At 39.7% G+C, this 15,934-nt stretch overlaps 1 protein-coding gene across 2 annotated transcripts in view; it reads right to left on the reverse strand.

Annotated features, from left to right (window-relative positions):
* Nucleotides 1–10,985: 10,985 nt before the first annotated feature.
* LAYN (layilin) overlaps nt 10,986–15,934 on the reverse strand; it is a 28,153-nt gene continuing 23,204 nt past the window's right edge. For both annotated transcript variants that reach the window (XM_001381337.5, XM_007494844.3), the window contains 2 exons: nt 14,445–14,547; nt 10,986–12,749 (listed from right to left, as the gene is read on the reverse strand). In XM_001381337.5, the coding sequence (XP_001381374.2) occupies nt 12,392–12,749; nt 14,445–14,547 (461 nt within the window). In that variant the 3' untranslated portion in view covers nt 10,986–12,391. The remainder of the gene's footprint in view (nt 12,750–14,444; nt 14,548–15,934) is intronic.

Below are 15,934 nucleotides of genomic sequence, written 5' to 3' on the forward strand. Positions count from 1 at the left end.
ATCACCACCTCTAACATTAGGTAGGATATCTTTCAGAGTTCTGTCCTGGATCCTCTTTTCTTCTCCCTTTCTTCTATTTCACTTGGTGATCTCATCATCTTCTATGGATTTAATTACCATCTGTCTTCTGACAATTCTCAAATCAATCTATTCTGGCCCTAACCTCTCCAATCTCCCATTTCCAACTGCCTTTCAGATATCTCAAATTAAATCCTGAGTAGACATTTTAAACTCAGTATGTCCAAAATAGAACTCATTATCTTTCTCCCTAAACTCTCACCCCCTTCTACTTCTCCCATTACTATAGAGAGTAACACACCCTCTTCTTGGTCCCTCTGGCTGCCAACTTCGATGTCATCCTTGACTCTTACCCCATTTACCCTGCCTGCCCCACCCTTTCAATCTGTTGCCACGGTCTGTCAGTTTCACTTTGCAACATCTCTTGTATTTGCCACCTTCTATCCTCTGACTCTGCTACCCTTCGGGTATAGGCTCTTATCAACTAGTAAGGTTTTTTTTCCAACCCTTACCTTCTGTCTAGGCAATGGGGATTAAGTGACTTGCCCAGAGTCACATAGTTAGGAAGTTTATGAGAACAAATTTGAACCCAGGACCCCCAATCTCTAGGCCTGGCTCTCAATCCACTGAGCGACCCAGCTGCCCCTGGTATAGGCTCTTATCATCTCACACCTGGACTATTGCAGTTGTCTACTGGTGGATAGGTCTGCCTTGAATCTCTCCCCACTGCATTTCAATCTCCATTTAACCACCAAAGTGATTTTCCTAAAGTCCACATCTGACCACATCACTCCCCTACTCAATAAAATCCAGTGGCTTTCTGTCGCCTCCAGGATCAAATATAAAATGCTCTTTGGGGTGTTAAAAGCCCTCTTTGAATCTAATTCCCTCTTACTCTCCAGTCTTCTTACACCTTACTCTTCTTCAGGTACTCTTCCATCTAGTGACACTCACCTCTTAGCTATTCCATGAACAAGACACTCCATCTCTTGGCTCTGAGCAGTATCTCTGGCTGTCCCTCAGGCTTGGACTGTTCTCTCTCCTCATCCCTGTCTATTGACTTCCTTGGCTTCTTTCAAGTCCCAACTAAAACCCCATCTTTTCTAGGAAGCCTTTCCCATCCCCTCTTAATTCAAGTGCCTTCCTCCACCTCCGCTAATTATTTCCTTCCTATTTGTCCTGTATATAGCTTGTTTGTGTATATTTGTTTGTTTATGGTCTCCTCCTTTAGACTGTGAGCTCCTTAATAGTAGACTGACTTTGTCTCTTTTTTATCACAGTGCCTGGCCCATAGACAACACTTAATACATATTTATTTATTGACTAATAGATTGAATACCTTTTTCTAGAATCAATCTTGTTAAAAATTTTTTGAGGATATCTCAGATATGAACCACATATACCCTTTGTTTTCTCTTGAGTTCTATTCTGGGGTAGGGACATAACAAACTAGAGAGAGAGAGAGAGAAAGTTTGATTCTTTCTCTTTGGGGTCAGGCTGCCATTAAGATGAGTCTGTGCTCTATGGGAATTCAGAGCAGAAACCATTTTTTTAAAAAAGGGACTCCCAGGGTCACTGATCATAGAGTGGTTATAGTGATGCCTTAATGTCAGAATGGAGAGTTTTAGACTTAACAGGTTTTAGGATGAATTTAATATTTATTTTTCATATGCTCTATATCCTTATTGATATAGAATAGTTTACACTTATATTATATTTTTTATTTTTCAAAATGTTTTCCCATATGTCATCTCATCTGAGTCTGCCTCACTGCAATACTGAAAAGTAAACAGCATATATTATTATACTCATTTTTTAAATGGAAAAAATAATTTGGCCTTTGGCTTGAGAACAGTAGTCTTACAAATATGCCCATTAGTTTTCACAACTTTCCCTCCATGTAAACGACTAAAGGGTATATATACATTGCTGTCTGACTTTCCACATCACCAAGTCACAAGGAAACTTGCTCCCTGAGCAGACCTGGATACCTGCACTTTCTTATCTATAATTCCAGTCCAATCAAAGGCTAATATTTGCCTTGGCTTCCAGTAGTAGCTGTTACTGGGTCACTCCACTTTGTAAGTGACCTCCACTTTTATATACACAGCTAGGCAATCTCACATTCTGCCCCCCTGCAAGCCCAACTTCCTGTTGGCTCCTCTCTCTTCTTGTCCACTTTCTCTGGTGAGGTGTTTTCTGTGTCTGTGGAGAGCAGAGGGTCTGAGGAGAGTTACTTGAGTGACCTTAATAGGAGTGTGGTCCTATATGACCAGACCATTTTCATTTCATTTATCTGGGCCCTTTTTATTTATAGACTTAGGGAACAGGGAAAAGATAGCATTGCCCAATGCAAAGAATACTAGCTTTGGAGACAGAGAACCTGAGTTCTAATATTGCCTTTGTCACTTATCTGCATAGACAAGTTATTTAAACTAAGTGGGACTCAGTTTCTTCATATGTAAAATGAAGGGATTAGACTAAAATCCTTTGGACTTCTTTTTTTGGCTTTTAATCCATGATCCTGAAATCCTGAAAGACCACTCAATTTTAATCCTGTCTAGATGCAAAGTGATCAGAAGCAACCCAAGTGCTCAGTTAGCAACCACCAATGACAATCCTTATCCCAAGCTCAATTCCTTCTTCACTTTCTGATTTCTTTCTCTATAGTCTCAAAACTTCTTCAAAAGGAAACTGAATGAAACTCTTTGTTCTCAAGACAAGATTATAGGATCATAGAATCTTAATATACTCAGAGTTCAATGTAGGACCAGGCACAGAGTAAATGCTTAATAGATGCTTGTTGACTTAGCTTCCAATGAGAAGAAATGGAAAAGGATCTTTAGATGTCATCTAGTGCAATAGGATCAAATTTAAATGGAAATGGAGGCTGCTAAACCATACATAAGGATCCCTATTGTATAAATGGAGATTTTGAACCTTTGACTTAATTCCCCAGAAGTCCTTAGTATTTCCCAAAATTCCTTATAATCTCTCCTGCGTCTCTACATTGGTGAGATCACATTATTGGTATTTAAGTAGATGTATGCTCCTTCCATGCTCTCTTTTTGACCTGTGACTGGACTGAATTCAGGCAGTTCTTTTGCTTTAGTTATTATTAATAAAACATTATAAAATATAATATATAGTTATTGTATATTAATTTTAATCTTTACACTAGAGACCATGATGGTGAACCAAGGCATGGGTGCTAAAGATTGTATGCAGAGTACTCTCTGTGAGCACACGGCCATTCCACCCCCCTAGAGTTCATAACTAGAAAGGCAGAGGAACTCCATCAGAGCTTCTCCCTTCCCCCTCTTCATGTGCCTGATGACATTTTTTCACATCCCCCATCCCTCTGCCTAGAAGCCAATGGGAGCTCACAGGGGATAAGGTGGGTGACTCATAGGCAGCAGAGCTGGAGGGGAGCAGAGCTCTCAGACCACTCTCTTCCCCCTCTCTACACTCACTGAGGACATTCCTCACTTCCCCATCCCCTCAGCCCAGCAGCCCAATGAGAGTGCTTCTTCTCTCCCCTGTGTGGGATAAGGTGGGGGTGGGGCACACATGGCACTTGGTGGGGGGAGGGGTACAGCATGTGGTCTGGGGGGCATGGCACTTGGTCTAGGGGGTGGGGTAGGGGTAGGGTCTGTCACTTTATCTCTAAAAGGTTTGCCATCACTGCTATAGACCACATATTAACTCAGAAACTCCCATAATAACATTATCTATGTTCTATTGCATTTTTAAAAAATTTGTAAAATTTTTACCAATTACATTTTAAATCTGGCTCAGATTTGGAGTGTTATAAGGGCATGTGTCCTGGGGCCTGAGCATTTGACATCTCTAATCTGATCCAACTTGCTACCCAAAGCAGTGATCCCCAATTCAACATCCCTGAGAAGTAAATAGACATCAATCCTCTCCTAAAACTTTGGACACATGACTTCATTGGGAAGTCAATTCCATTTTAAACAGATTTTTAAAAACCAAACCTCTTATCTTCCATCAAGAATCAATAGAATCAATGGTTCTAAGGCAGAAGAGTAGTAAGGGCTAGGCAATGGGGGTTAAGTGACTTGCCCAGGGTCACACAGCTAGGAAGTTTCTGAGCACAGATTTGAACCTAGGACCTCCTGACTTTAGACCTGGCTCTCAATCTACTGAGCTACCCAGCTGCACCTCAGATTTGTTTTTAAGAAGCTTAGATTGATCTGAAATATGCCTCCATTTACTGGCCTGAGCTCTGCTTGCTGGAAACAGAATAAATTCAAATACCCTTCTAGATGTTTGTAGTTCCATGAGTGTGGGAGTAAGAAGTGCACTTCTACTTAAAATTCAACAAAGCCCTTTTATGTATGATGTTTCATTTTTCCAAATAGATGGGCAACTTCTCAAGGGTTCAGGACAATAAAGTCCTTATACCTTAAAGATTTCTCTATTTCTCTGGACATAATAGCAATCTGCTATTGTTCTCTAGTAAGAAAGAAGTGATTAATGAAAGCAGGTAGTGAGATTCATTTGGTGACTTAACATTGCCACCTGTTGGTGAAAATAAAATTTCCTCAAATAAAATGTTTTAAGATTAGTCCCAATAGTCCTGCTTGATGGTATTCATGAACCCAAGCTAGGACAGGATATTTTGTGATCCTTTAAAACTATCTAGAATTTGCTAAGGAAAAGAAACAACTGATCAGGGTACATTTCTTCCCTATATAACCCAAAACATTTATTAAATATCTACTGAGTGCCAGGCATTTTGCTAATCGATGAGGATACAAAAAGAAGCAAAAGATCTGTCCTCAAAGAGCTTACAATTGAATGCAGGAGACAACTTGCAAACAAATATATATGAAGCAAGCTAAGTAGGAAGTAATTAATAGAGAAAGTAGTGGAATTAAGAGGGTTGGGACAGGCTTCCTCTACAATGTAGGATTTTTGTTGGGTCTTAAAGTCAGCCAAAGAGGTTGGTAATCTGAGAGGGGGAGGGAGAGCATTCCAGGTTTGGGAGACAGCCAGAGAAAATAACGGGAGCTGAGGGATGGAGTGTCTTGTTTGTGGAACAGCCAGGACACCAGAGTCTCTGGATTGAAGAGTATGTGCCAGAGAGTAAGGTGTAAGTAAGAAGACTGGAAAGGCAAGAAGGAGTTAGGTTCAAAAAGAGAATTTTGCATTTAGTCTTAGAGACAATAGGAAGCCTATGTAATTTGCTGAGTAGAGGGTGACATGATCAGACCTGTGTTTTAGGAAAATCGCTTTAGTGGCTGAATGGAAAATAGATTGTATTGGGGAGAGGTCTGAGGCAGGCACACACACCCCCACCCCACCCAGCAGCTTTTGAAATATTCCAGGCAGGAGGTGATGAGAACCTGCACCAGGAGCATAGAAGGAAGAGAATACAGGAGATGTTGCAATGTGAAACCTAGCTAGCTGATTGGATGGGGCAAGGGAGGAGAGAGGAGAGTAAGGAGTCAAGGATGACCCCTAGATTTCCAACTTGAGGGACTAAGAGGATGGGATTGCCCTCTATAATAATAGAGAAAGTAGGAGAGGCTGAGCATTTGGAAGGACAGATAACGAGGTTTGTTTTGGACATGTTGCGTTTAAGATGTCTACTGGGTATTCAGTTTGATCTGTCTGAAAGACAACTGGCAATGGAAGATTGGAGGTCAGCAGAGAGATTGGGGCAGGAGAGAAAGATCTGAGAATCATCCACATAGAGATGGTAATGAAATCAATGGGAGCTGATGATATTATCAAGTGAAGCAGTAGAGAAGAGGAAGACAAGAGAGCCCAGGACAGAACCTTGAGAGAGACCTATGGTTAGATGGTATGATCTGGAGGAGAATTTAGCAAAAGAGACTGAGTGAAATTGGTCTGTCTGGTAGTTGGGTTCCTGGGCAGAACATTTCACTTCCCACCCTACACCTTTGTATAAGTAGTGACCTTATAAGAATAATGTTAAGACCAAGGCTTGGCTGGGATGGGATATTTAAAATTGAGGACAGTTTTCTTTACCAAGGAGAATGAATTTCAGGTGGCATAATATAGAAAAAAACAAATTACAGGGAATTGAAACCCAAGATAAGTAACATAGCACCTAGTCACCCTCAATATCACCAAGAGTGTATGACTGTAACCTAGGACACAAAAAGAACCCATGAATGCCATTGCTGAGTTTAATGATTTTTTTTAAACCCTTACCTTCCATTTTGGAATCAATACTGTGTATTAGTTCCAAGGCAAAAGAGTGGTAAGGGCTAGGCAATGGGGGTCAAGTGACTTGCCCAGGGTCACACAGCTAGGATGTGACTGAGGTCAGATTTGAACCTAAGACCTTCCATCTCTAGACCTGGCTATCAATCCACAGAGCCACCCCGCTGCCCCCAGTTTAATGATTTTTGAAAAGTCATAGAAAATAGGAATGATCTCCCAGGAAAAGAAATGGACAAATGTAGCTAAGCTGGAGATAATTTTTTTTTTAAATTTAAAGTAAGGTGTGATGTGTGGGGCAGCCAGGTGCCTCAGTGGATTAAGAGTCAAGGCTAAAGATAGGAGGTCCTGGGTTCAAATCTGATACTTCCTATTTGTGCAACCCCAGGCAAGTCACTTAAACCTCATTGCCTAGCCCTTAGTGCTCTTTTGCCTTGGAACAAAAAAAAAAAAAGGAAGGTGGGCTTGACAGTGCTTCCTATAAAATTCTGGAATGCATCATTAAATTGTCTATGAATATTTAGGGAAATTCTGATCTCTGAGTGTAATCTATTCTAAGAGTTCATGCTAGACTAACCTCATCCTTCTCTCTCATATTCTTTTAAAAGTGGAATGACTAGACTCATAGATACAATATTACTAGATCTAAGATAGTTAATTTTGGTCAAGGAATTAGTTTCCTACTGAATAAACTCCACTAGTTCCCTATCACCTCTGGAATCAAGTATAACCACATCTATTAGGCAATCTTCTTTACAATATAGCTCCAATTTACCTTTTCCATATTCTTTTTACCCTTACTTTCCATCTTAGATATTGGTTTCAAGGCAGAAGAGTTGTAAGGGCTAAGCAATTGGCATTGAGTGTCTTCTTTAGGGTCACACAGCTAGGTAGTATCTGAGGTCAGATTTGAACCCAAGATCTTCCATATCTAGGCATGGCTTACACTGAGCCACCCTTTAAAATTAAGGGGTTGGACTAGGTAACTTAAAAAAATCAATATTAAGTATCAATTCTAAACCAGAACAGTAAGGGCTAGTGGCAATCAGAGTTAAGTGACTAGGATGTGTCTGAGGCATGCACAGTTGTCATATAGATGTCAGCAGATGGGCCAAACCAGGTCTAAGGTAACCATCAAGCTGGTCTATGTGTTAGGGAGAGGTCTACTCTAAGCCTGTGAAGACTTTAAACTAGAAAAATGGGCAAATGAGAACAATTTATACCATTGGCTATGAAGGTGGCTAAAGCAGTGCTGTGGAGTGCTTAGAACTTGGTCAGGCATCAAAGATGGCAAAGGTCATCCATTGCATCCTGGGCCATCTCCAGTCATCCAGACTTTTATCTTACCACTGAACTTTGATGACTCTGGAAGAGAGAGGGAGGCTGATGACTTTGTGCAACTCTGCCTCACTTCAATCCAATTCACTCTTGAGTCAAGATGTCATCCCATGATATGATCGGTCCTCTTTGAAAATGAAGGAAGAACAATGATAACTATCTGGAATATATTCTCTCCTCACCTCTTACCTCTGAGCGTCCTAGTCTCAGCTTAAGCATCACTTTCTCCGTGAGTTATTTTCTGATAGCCCAACTTCTAGGGCATTGTCCCTAAAAACTGTCTTGTCTCTAATTTGTATACACTTCTACTTTTCAACAAGAAGATAGCACTGTATATGTATATATTTCTATCCCCGGTAGAATACAAGATCCTGGAGGACAGGGTCTGTTTTGCTTTTGTCTTTGTATCCCCAGCGCCTAGTACAATGATTGGCACATAATAAATACATAATAAATGCTTGTTGTTTGATAAGATGGAGAGATTTATACTGTATAAAATACCATGAAATAGATTTGGAGTTGACTGAATGATTGGATAACAAGAATAATGATTACTGGACTGATGTTAACCTGGAAGGAAGTCTCTAGTAGAGAATGATAGGAGTTTCTTTAGCTCTGTTGTGTTCTACAATTTTGTCAGTGCCTCAGATTATGACATAGATGTCAAATTATCAAATTTATGAATGTTACAAAGCTGGGAGAGATAGATAACCCAATGGATGACAAAACTGGAATCCCAAAAGTTCTTAACAGTATAGAATTATATGCAGAATCTAAAAAAATGAAAACATGAGGGATAAATGTGAAGTTACACTAGGGTTAAAAATCAGCTCTGCAAATACAGGATGGGAGAGATAGGACTAGACAACATGTGAAAAAGAACTGAATGTTTTAGTGAACTTTAATCTCAACATGAGTCAACAGTGTGACATGACAAGCACTGAATAGAGACATGTCATCCAGAATGAGGGAGTTTATAATTCCGGTGTACTTTGTCCTCATTAGATTACATCTGGACTATTGTGTTCAGTTCTGGGTGTTGCATTTTAGGAAGGACATTGACAGGCTGGAATGTATACAGAGGAATGGCATCAGAATGGTCAGAGGGAACTGGAAACATACTTGTCATGAGAGGTCTTAAATCAGAACATAGATAATCCCTTCTTAGGCATCGATGCCTAGAATTCTTTCCTTCTTTACCTCTTTCTCTCTTCCTTTAAGATGCTTCTCAGATGCAGGCTTCTGTCTTTCCTGATTCCTGCCCCACAACTGTGAATGTCCTCCCTCTCAAACTACTTCGTAGGTTAACGTCTTTGTATTTATATACAAATAACATTATATATGCACACATATAAAAATAAACATAGTCTTCCAACTTTATACACACAAATTCTTGTTGATTATTCTTATTTTAAAAATAACACTTTGTGTCCTAGTATCAATTCTAAGCCAGAAGAGCAGCAAGAGGTAGACAATCAACATTAAGTGATTTGCCCAGGGTCATGCATCTAGGAAGTGTATGAGGCTGGATTTGAACCCAGATCCTTCTTACACCAGGGCTGACACTATACACTGTGCCATCTAGCTGCAACTTGTTGATTAATTATTGATCTTATAGAGGGGAAGCCTTGCTCAGATATGGATGGGATGCGATGGTCTATGAATTTCTTTTCTGTTCTGAAATTCTGGTATACTGTATACATTGTGCCTATGTATGTGGAAAATCTAAACATATGTACATAGTATATATGTGTACATATACCTATTACATGTTTGTGTCTGAGTCTATTTTATTCTCTAATTGATCCTGTTCTGTTTATACTCATTAAATCCTGATAATTAATTTTAGCCATAATCCCTGTGCATAATTAAGTCAGAATGTAATCACAATTTAAAGTGAGTAATTAATTAGCATTACTTCTCTGAAAAAACAAAAATGGAATTACCATGGTGCGGCTTTGTAAATCTTCCTAATGATGCAATTTTTTTTAGCTTTTTATTATGGAAAATGTTATTTTTTTGTGTGTTTTTTATGTTTCACGAGTTACCCTTTATCATAGACATGATCTAACTTTAGTAAGGATTGTGGAGACCATCTCACTAGAGGAACTCATCAATACATTAGGGGAAAATGTTGTAGGATATAGAACAATCTGGATCAGGGATCTCAACCGCATAGCCCACAATGGATAGCATATAGTTTGGGGTCCTTTTGTTCAAAGGATCATCTAACAAACTAATTACATTTTCATGACTGTGCAAATAGATTAACTTTGTAAACTTAAGAGAGACATGTAGTTTTCATTCAGTGCCCCTCTGAAGTTGTATTTGACTTCAGGACTTTCTAAATCTGTGTCCAGTGCTCTATCCACTGAAACACATAGCTGTCTAAGCTACCAACTAACTCCTTCACTCATGGGAAATTAAGAAAAACAAATAAAATGAGGTTACTGCTATATTAGTTTAAGATTTGAGAACAGGGTGAAAAGCTAAGAAAAGTCCTGGACTGTTGGGGGAAGATGGAAAAATTGCATAATTTTGATCTTTTTCCCAAGTCAGTCTTTGGCGATGTAGTTTCACTGTTTTGTTCAAAGTATCAGGAACCCATAAAACATCAGCCATGGTGGGGAATAACCAAACCCATAGTCAAAAACCAGATATAAATTAATTTTGGATTTTTCACATTCTTATTTTTTTCCATTACTGCAAACAATTGAGAATTAACACAATCTTCTCAATGATATTCAATACCTTAAATCTTATGAGTAAACCATTTAGGCTCTAAAACTGAAGAGAAACACAGATATGATAAAGGACCTTAAAGGAGACATCTGATAGGAGGTGAAACATGATAGACTATCAAAAGGGAGGTTCCAGGGCAACTTATTCTTTAATTTTGCAAATTGGAGATGATTACTAATAAATAGACCAAGGATCTGGCTCTTAGGTCAGACCTATTTAAACAGTCATGATACTAAAAGTTCTAGAATAAAAGTTCCCAATCACTGCATAAATTTTCATATTGGAAAAGGAAGAACAGGGTTTGGAGGACAAATAAAAAGGCCTTTTAGCCATGGATTAGTTTTCTCTTAATTTCCAGAATATTGGAATATGGTAAGAGAACTAAGGGAAGCTAGGTTGCACAGTGGATAGAGGCTTGGAGTCAGAAAGAAAGAGGTGAAATCTAGCCTCAGATACCTATTAACTATGTGACCCTAAGCAAGTCACTTAACCCCACTTGCCTCAGTTTCCCCATTTGTGCTGGAGAAGTGATAACAAAACACTCTAGTATCTTTGCCAAGAAAACCACAAACGGGATCAGACCTGACTGAAACGACTGAACAAGATAAAAAAGAGAAAGAAAGACTTTGAGGTCAAAGGTTGAGGAAAACCTCTAGAGAGAAAAAGACCAATTTGCTATCTCTTTCACCTTTTATTTCATTCTCATTCTTGTGAGACATACAGATAATGGAATATTCTCTCATACAATCAGGTTCTGATACTCCCACATATGCCCTGGGGAACATAAGAGAGGCAGCAAGCGAATGTAAGGTATTTTTATGATTGTATACGTGCAATTAATTTTTGTGCCATGGCCCAGTGCCGCAAAAATAGAACCCAGAGGGAAATTTTTCCAACCTCTACTCTCTTTCACTATCATTATTACCCTCTAATTAAGATGAGGTTGGGACCCAGGCTGGTAGGAGACCCTGGGATCAGGGGAGCTAAAAAAATCTTGACAGCCAGAAAGAAATCCCCTCATTATTTCTGCATCTGAACTGATTTTCATCATGCTAGGCACCATGCATTTGTCAAAATCATCCAAGATTTCTTGAAATTTGTAATAACAGAAATAACATTGTTCAGTGACTGGGCAATTTATATCAAGCAAAGCATGAACCAGGAGATTTATGCTTGCCAAGGGTATTTGCCACCAACACAGAGGATATTTAGCACAGCTTCCAAATTAGATGATAAGGTCCTCTAGATGCTTGCATTTATGGGCATCATTCTGCTGATAGCATAAAGGTCTAGAATGTTTTCATTCAAAAGCCTGTGACTTAACTACCCATACAGGAAAAACCCAGTGGATAAAAATTGCCCTTTGTCTGAATTGTGATAACCTGTGGATAACAGAAGTCATCCATAAGTAGATGTATCTTGGACAAACAATGCAAATGGAAAATGAGCTGGTCCTATGAGGGGAGGTGACTTTGGAAAATTGTACTCTTCTTTTAATTGACCCTGAGCTTTTCCCTGAAACAAAGGCCCACCTTTTAAACACTATCATTCGCCTCGTGGTACTATGAGTTATGGAATTTTGTGTAAAGTCTCCAAAACATCAAAGTTTCAGATCACACAAAAGAGAAGGGGAGAAATACACAGTATGGTCATGAGCAATCTGCAACAAAGGACAAATAGGTAATTGTGCAGGGAAAGCAGTGCAAAAGATGTTATCAGAGAAATGTATGATGAAAAAAAAATGGCTGGCCACATAGGAAGAGCTATGTCACCCGTGTACAGTTTGCATGCTCTGTTGCTATCCTTACAATGCCAAGAGAACCAGAACAAGGTCCCTGCCCTGTTAGGGGGACCCCCTCTGGCAGATTGAAGGGAGGAGATGAGCAACACTCTCCCAGGAGGAACAAGCACAGTGAAGGAGAGCTCTTCAGGGCTGGAGGGAGTCCCCCTATGGATGAGACGACAGATCCACCCACGTGCTCAGGCATCAGCTCTTTTCCAGTCCTGCCAGTTTTATACAAAGTAGGAACATTTTTTTCTTTTTTATTTTGTTGTTCGTTCAGACTCCCCCCATTATCTAATAACCATAGATTTCATTTTCTACCCAGCCAGACTCCTTGCTCCTCCCCATCCTCTCAGGAGATAGTTCATAGATATCGTTGGCCACAAAGCCACTTTCCATGCTCGCCAGAGTCACAAAGCCGCTCTCCGAGGCGTTCACTGCTATGTTATCGTAGTCGCAAGACAAGTCGTTGGGAGCGGCTCCTCCCGAGCGGCCCCGGAATGAAATGTTCTGCAGGTCTGGCCGAGGCTCAGTTAAGTCCGCTTCGCTTTGCTTTCTGATGACATTGTAAACTTCCAGGTCAGGACTGTTCCTTCTATGGGGAGGCGGCCAAATGTTCGGCTCCTTTGTGTTCTCCGGCTGTTCTCGTTTCCTGTAAATAAAAGAACCCAGCCTGTTATTTTAGGGCTGACAGGCCACTCTGCTACGTTCTTCTACTAAAGGTCCCTCCGGCAGAGCGGTGGGATGAGGGTCCATTTGTGGGGAATTGTGATTTTGAGGATGAAGCCAAGATTTTAATGACATGAAGAAACATTGTTGGGGGGGAGAGTAGGATGTCAAAAATCATTGAGAGGCAATTGCTGGAAGATCCCCTCCAACTATCATGTTCTCAATTACAAAGAAGGAATGGCTCGGGTATATACCAGCCAGGTCAAACCACATTGACCACCTCATCTACCACATTCCCTCAGACCCTTGTGAAAATAGCCCAGGGCTCTGGACTCAGGAACCTCAAACACAAAGCAGTGCTCTGGCTCTGCTTATATTATTCTTCAGGGAAGTAGCTCTTGTGGAGGTGCAACCTTCTAGATTTGAACCCAGGACCTCCAGTTTCTGGGCCTGGCCCTCAATTCAATGAGCTACCCAGCTGCCCCCTATATTTGCAATTTTTGATACTGAACTCTATTTTTTAGAATTGAAGGTCTGATTTCAGTTGCTTTGTTGACTTTTAAAGTAAATACTTCTATTAAAACTTTACAAAGCCATACTAAGCCAATATTATTAAAAAGCCCCCCCCCAAATAAAACCCTTAACCCAAATCCCCTTTCCCCTCTGCCATATGGAATGAATAGCTTTCTTTCCCTCACTGAGCAGACCCTTGGGAAAATTGTACCACACTAATATAGTCATTAGGGTAATAAAAATATAATCACAAGGGCATCCACTAAAGATCAGTTGGCTATTTTGTGATTGTTGCAGATCCAGCTAAAAAAGAGACCACTCAGAATGGACTTCATTGATCTTAATTGAATTAAGTGTCATAGCTTTAGCTTTAGATTTTAGATTTAGCTACGTAGGATAGTAGGTGATAATGCTTTGGTACAACCAATTCATTTATGCATTTGTTTATTCATACAGAATTTATCTACTCCCTGTCATGTTCTTAGCACTGGACCAGGCACTGTGGAGGAAAGAGAGAAATACAAAACACAAATCCTATAAAGAGTTTACATTTCAACCAATAGAGACATAAACTAGAGTAAAGACATCCTTTGTAGATCACAAGATCACAGATGTAATGCTAGAAGAAGCCCTGGAGATTATCTAGTCTAGTCCAAGTGTTTCATTTTACAAAAAAAGAAACTGAAACCCAATGGTCCAAAGTCATAAAGACAGTAAGTCACAGAATCAGGATGTGAATCCTGGCCCACTGACTCCAAAACCAGTGTGCTGGCCACCATACCAACTCATTAAGTATCCATCCATTAGTGATTATGTGGCAAGACTTGCACAAGGCACTTTTAGGTTAGCAAAGAAGTATATACCAATTGAACTGTTTTCAAGTAACATATAATCTCATGAGGGAGAGAAAACTTAATACAAAGGGGGAAAATAGAACTGTTATGATTAAGATTAATGAAACAATTTTTAGCTCATTTGGTTTCTTGGAATACACTTAAGGATTTGCTTTTAAATATGGAATGGTGTTTTCTGGAGTGATGCTTCCCTGGCTTTTTAATTAAATAGTGATACTTTTCAAATTCAAAGACAATTAGGGAAAGGATATTTTTATGTTGTAAACACACACATACATTTCCTTTGAGCATAATATGAGGTTTTTACTTGCCTCCTTCCACAGATCCATAACCAACAGATGACTGTGGTGACCACCAGAAGAAGGAAGAGGGGAATGGTGGGAATAAGGATGTAGGCAAGATTCAAATCTGCCCCTGGAAAGAGAATTACATATTACACATTATTTGTAAATTTTGTATGTTCTTAAAAAAAAAGAAAGGTCTTTTACAAAATTCAGATTTGGAAAGGGCCTTACTTAGTAGTCATCTATTTTAAGCCACATCTGAAAGAGTCTTTTCTAAGACATTCCTGACAATGGTCTTCCAGCTTGAAAACTTTCATTAAGGGTGGGATCCATAACCTCCTGAGACAGCCAACTCTACATTGTTACACACACATATACATCGTATACATATATATTGCATGTAGGATACACAAGAATTCAACTCATCTGTGCTAATATGCCCAACATATATACTGCACATATATAGTTATTAGGATTTTTTCTTTCAATCTAGCCTAAATTAACCTCTTTGCAATGATCATTTATTCTTCCTTTTTCTTCCCCCTGCTGTTAAATGTAATGATTTATATTATGTATACTCTTTCATAGGACCATCATCCAAATACCTGAAGACAGACATCATGTATTTCCTGAATCCTCTCATCTTCAGGGTACATCTTGGCTCCTTCATTCTATTCTCACCTAACATGAACTTCAACATGGTTCGCCATTTTATTCATCACAGTGGCTATTCCAAACCTTTTCATCCTTGTTTAAAGCTCCCATGACACTCTCTTCCCACCCTCCCAGATGAATACCTTGCCCTATACTTCACAGAGAAAATTGAGGTCACTCAACAAGTGCTCCCTCTTCAAATGGTATATTGTTGACCATTTAGCATAATGCCTGCACATTTGTAAATGCTTAATAAATGCTTGTTCCTTTCTCCCTTCTAAATTTCACCTCCTTCATCTCTGTCCTATGTGAGAGATGCATCTTCTCATTGTCAAGGCAAAATTCTCTACATGCACAAGAGTTCTCATTCCATCCCATCTTCTCCAGCAGATTGCCTCCTCTGTCATTTCCATTCTCTCACTAATCTCAATTGCTTTCTGTCTACTGGTTGCTTCTCTGCTGACTACAGAAAGGTCATGTCTTCCTAATCTTTAAAAACTTCTTTCCTTGATCTAACCACCCCCGATAGTTATTATCTTATAGATGCCATCTCCTTTTATAGTTAAACTTTTTAGAAGACTGTCTACAGGGGGCAGTTAGGCAGTTCAGTGGATTGAGAGCCTGGTCAAGAGACTGGAGGCCCTAAATTCTAATCTGGCCTCAGACACTTTCCAGCTGTGTGACCCTGGGCAAGTCACTAATCCCCCATTGCCAGGTCCTTACCGCTCTTCTGCCTTGGAGCCAATATACTGTATTGATTCTAAGATGGAAGGTAAGGGTAAAAAAAAAAAGATGATTGTCTGCAATTTGAGTCACCCCCACCTCTCCTTTTACTTTCTTCTAAGATCTCTACATTCTGGCTT

The sequence above is a fragment of the Monodelphis domestica genome, chromosome 4 (assembly GCF_027887165.1).
Source record: "Monodelphis domestica isolate mMonDom1 chromosome 4, mMonDom1.pri, whole genome shotgun sequence".
NCBI classification, from domain to species: domain Eukaryota; kingdom Metazoa; phylum Chordata; class Mammalia; order Didelphimorphia; family Didelphidae; genus Monodelphis; species Monodelphis domestica.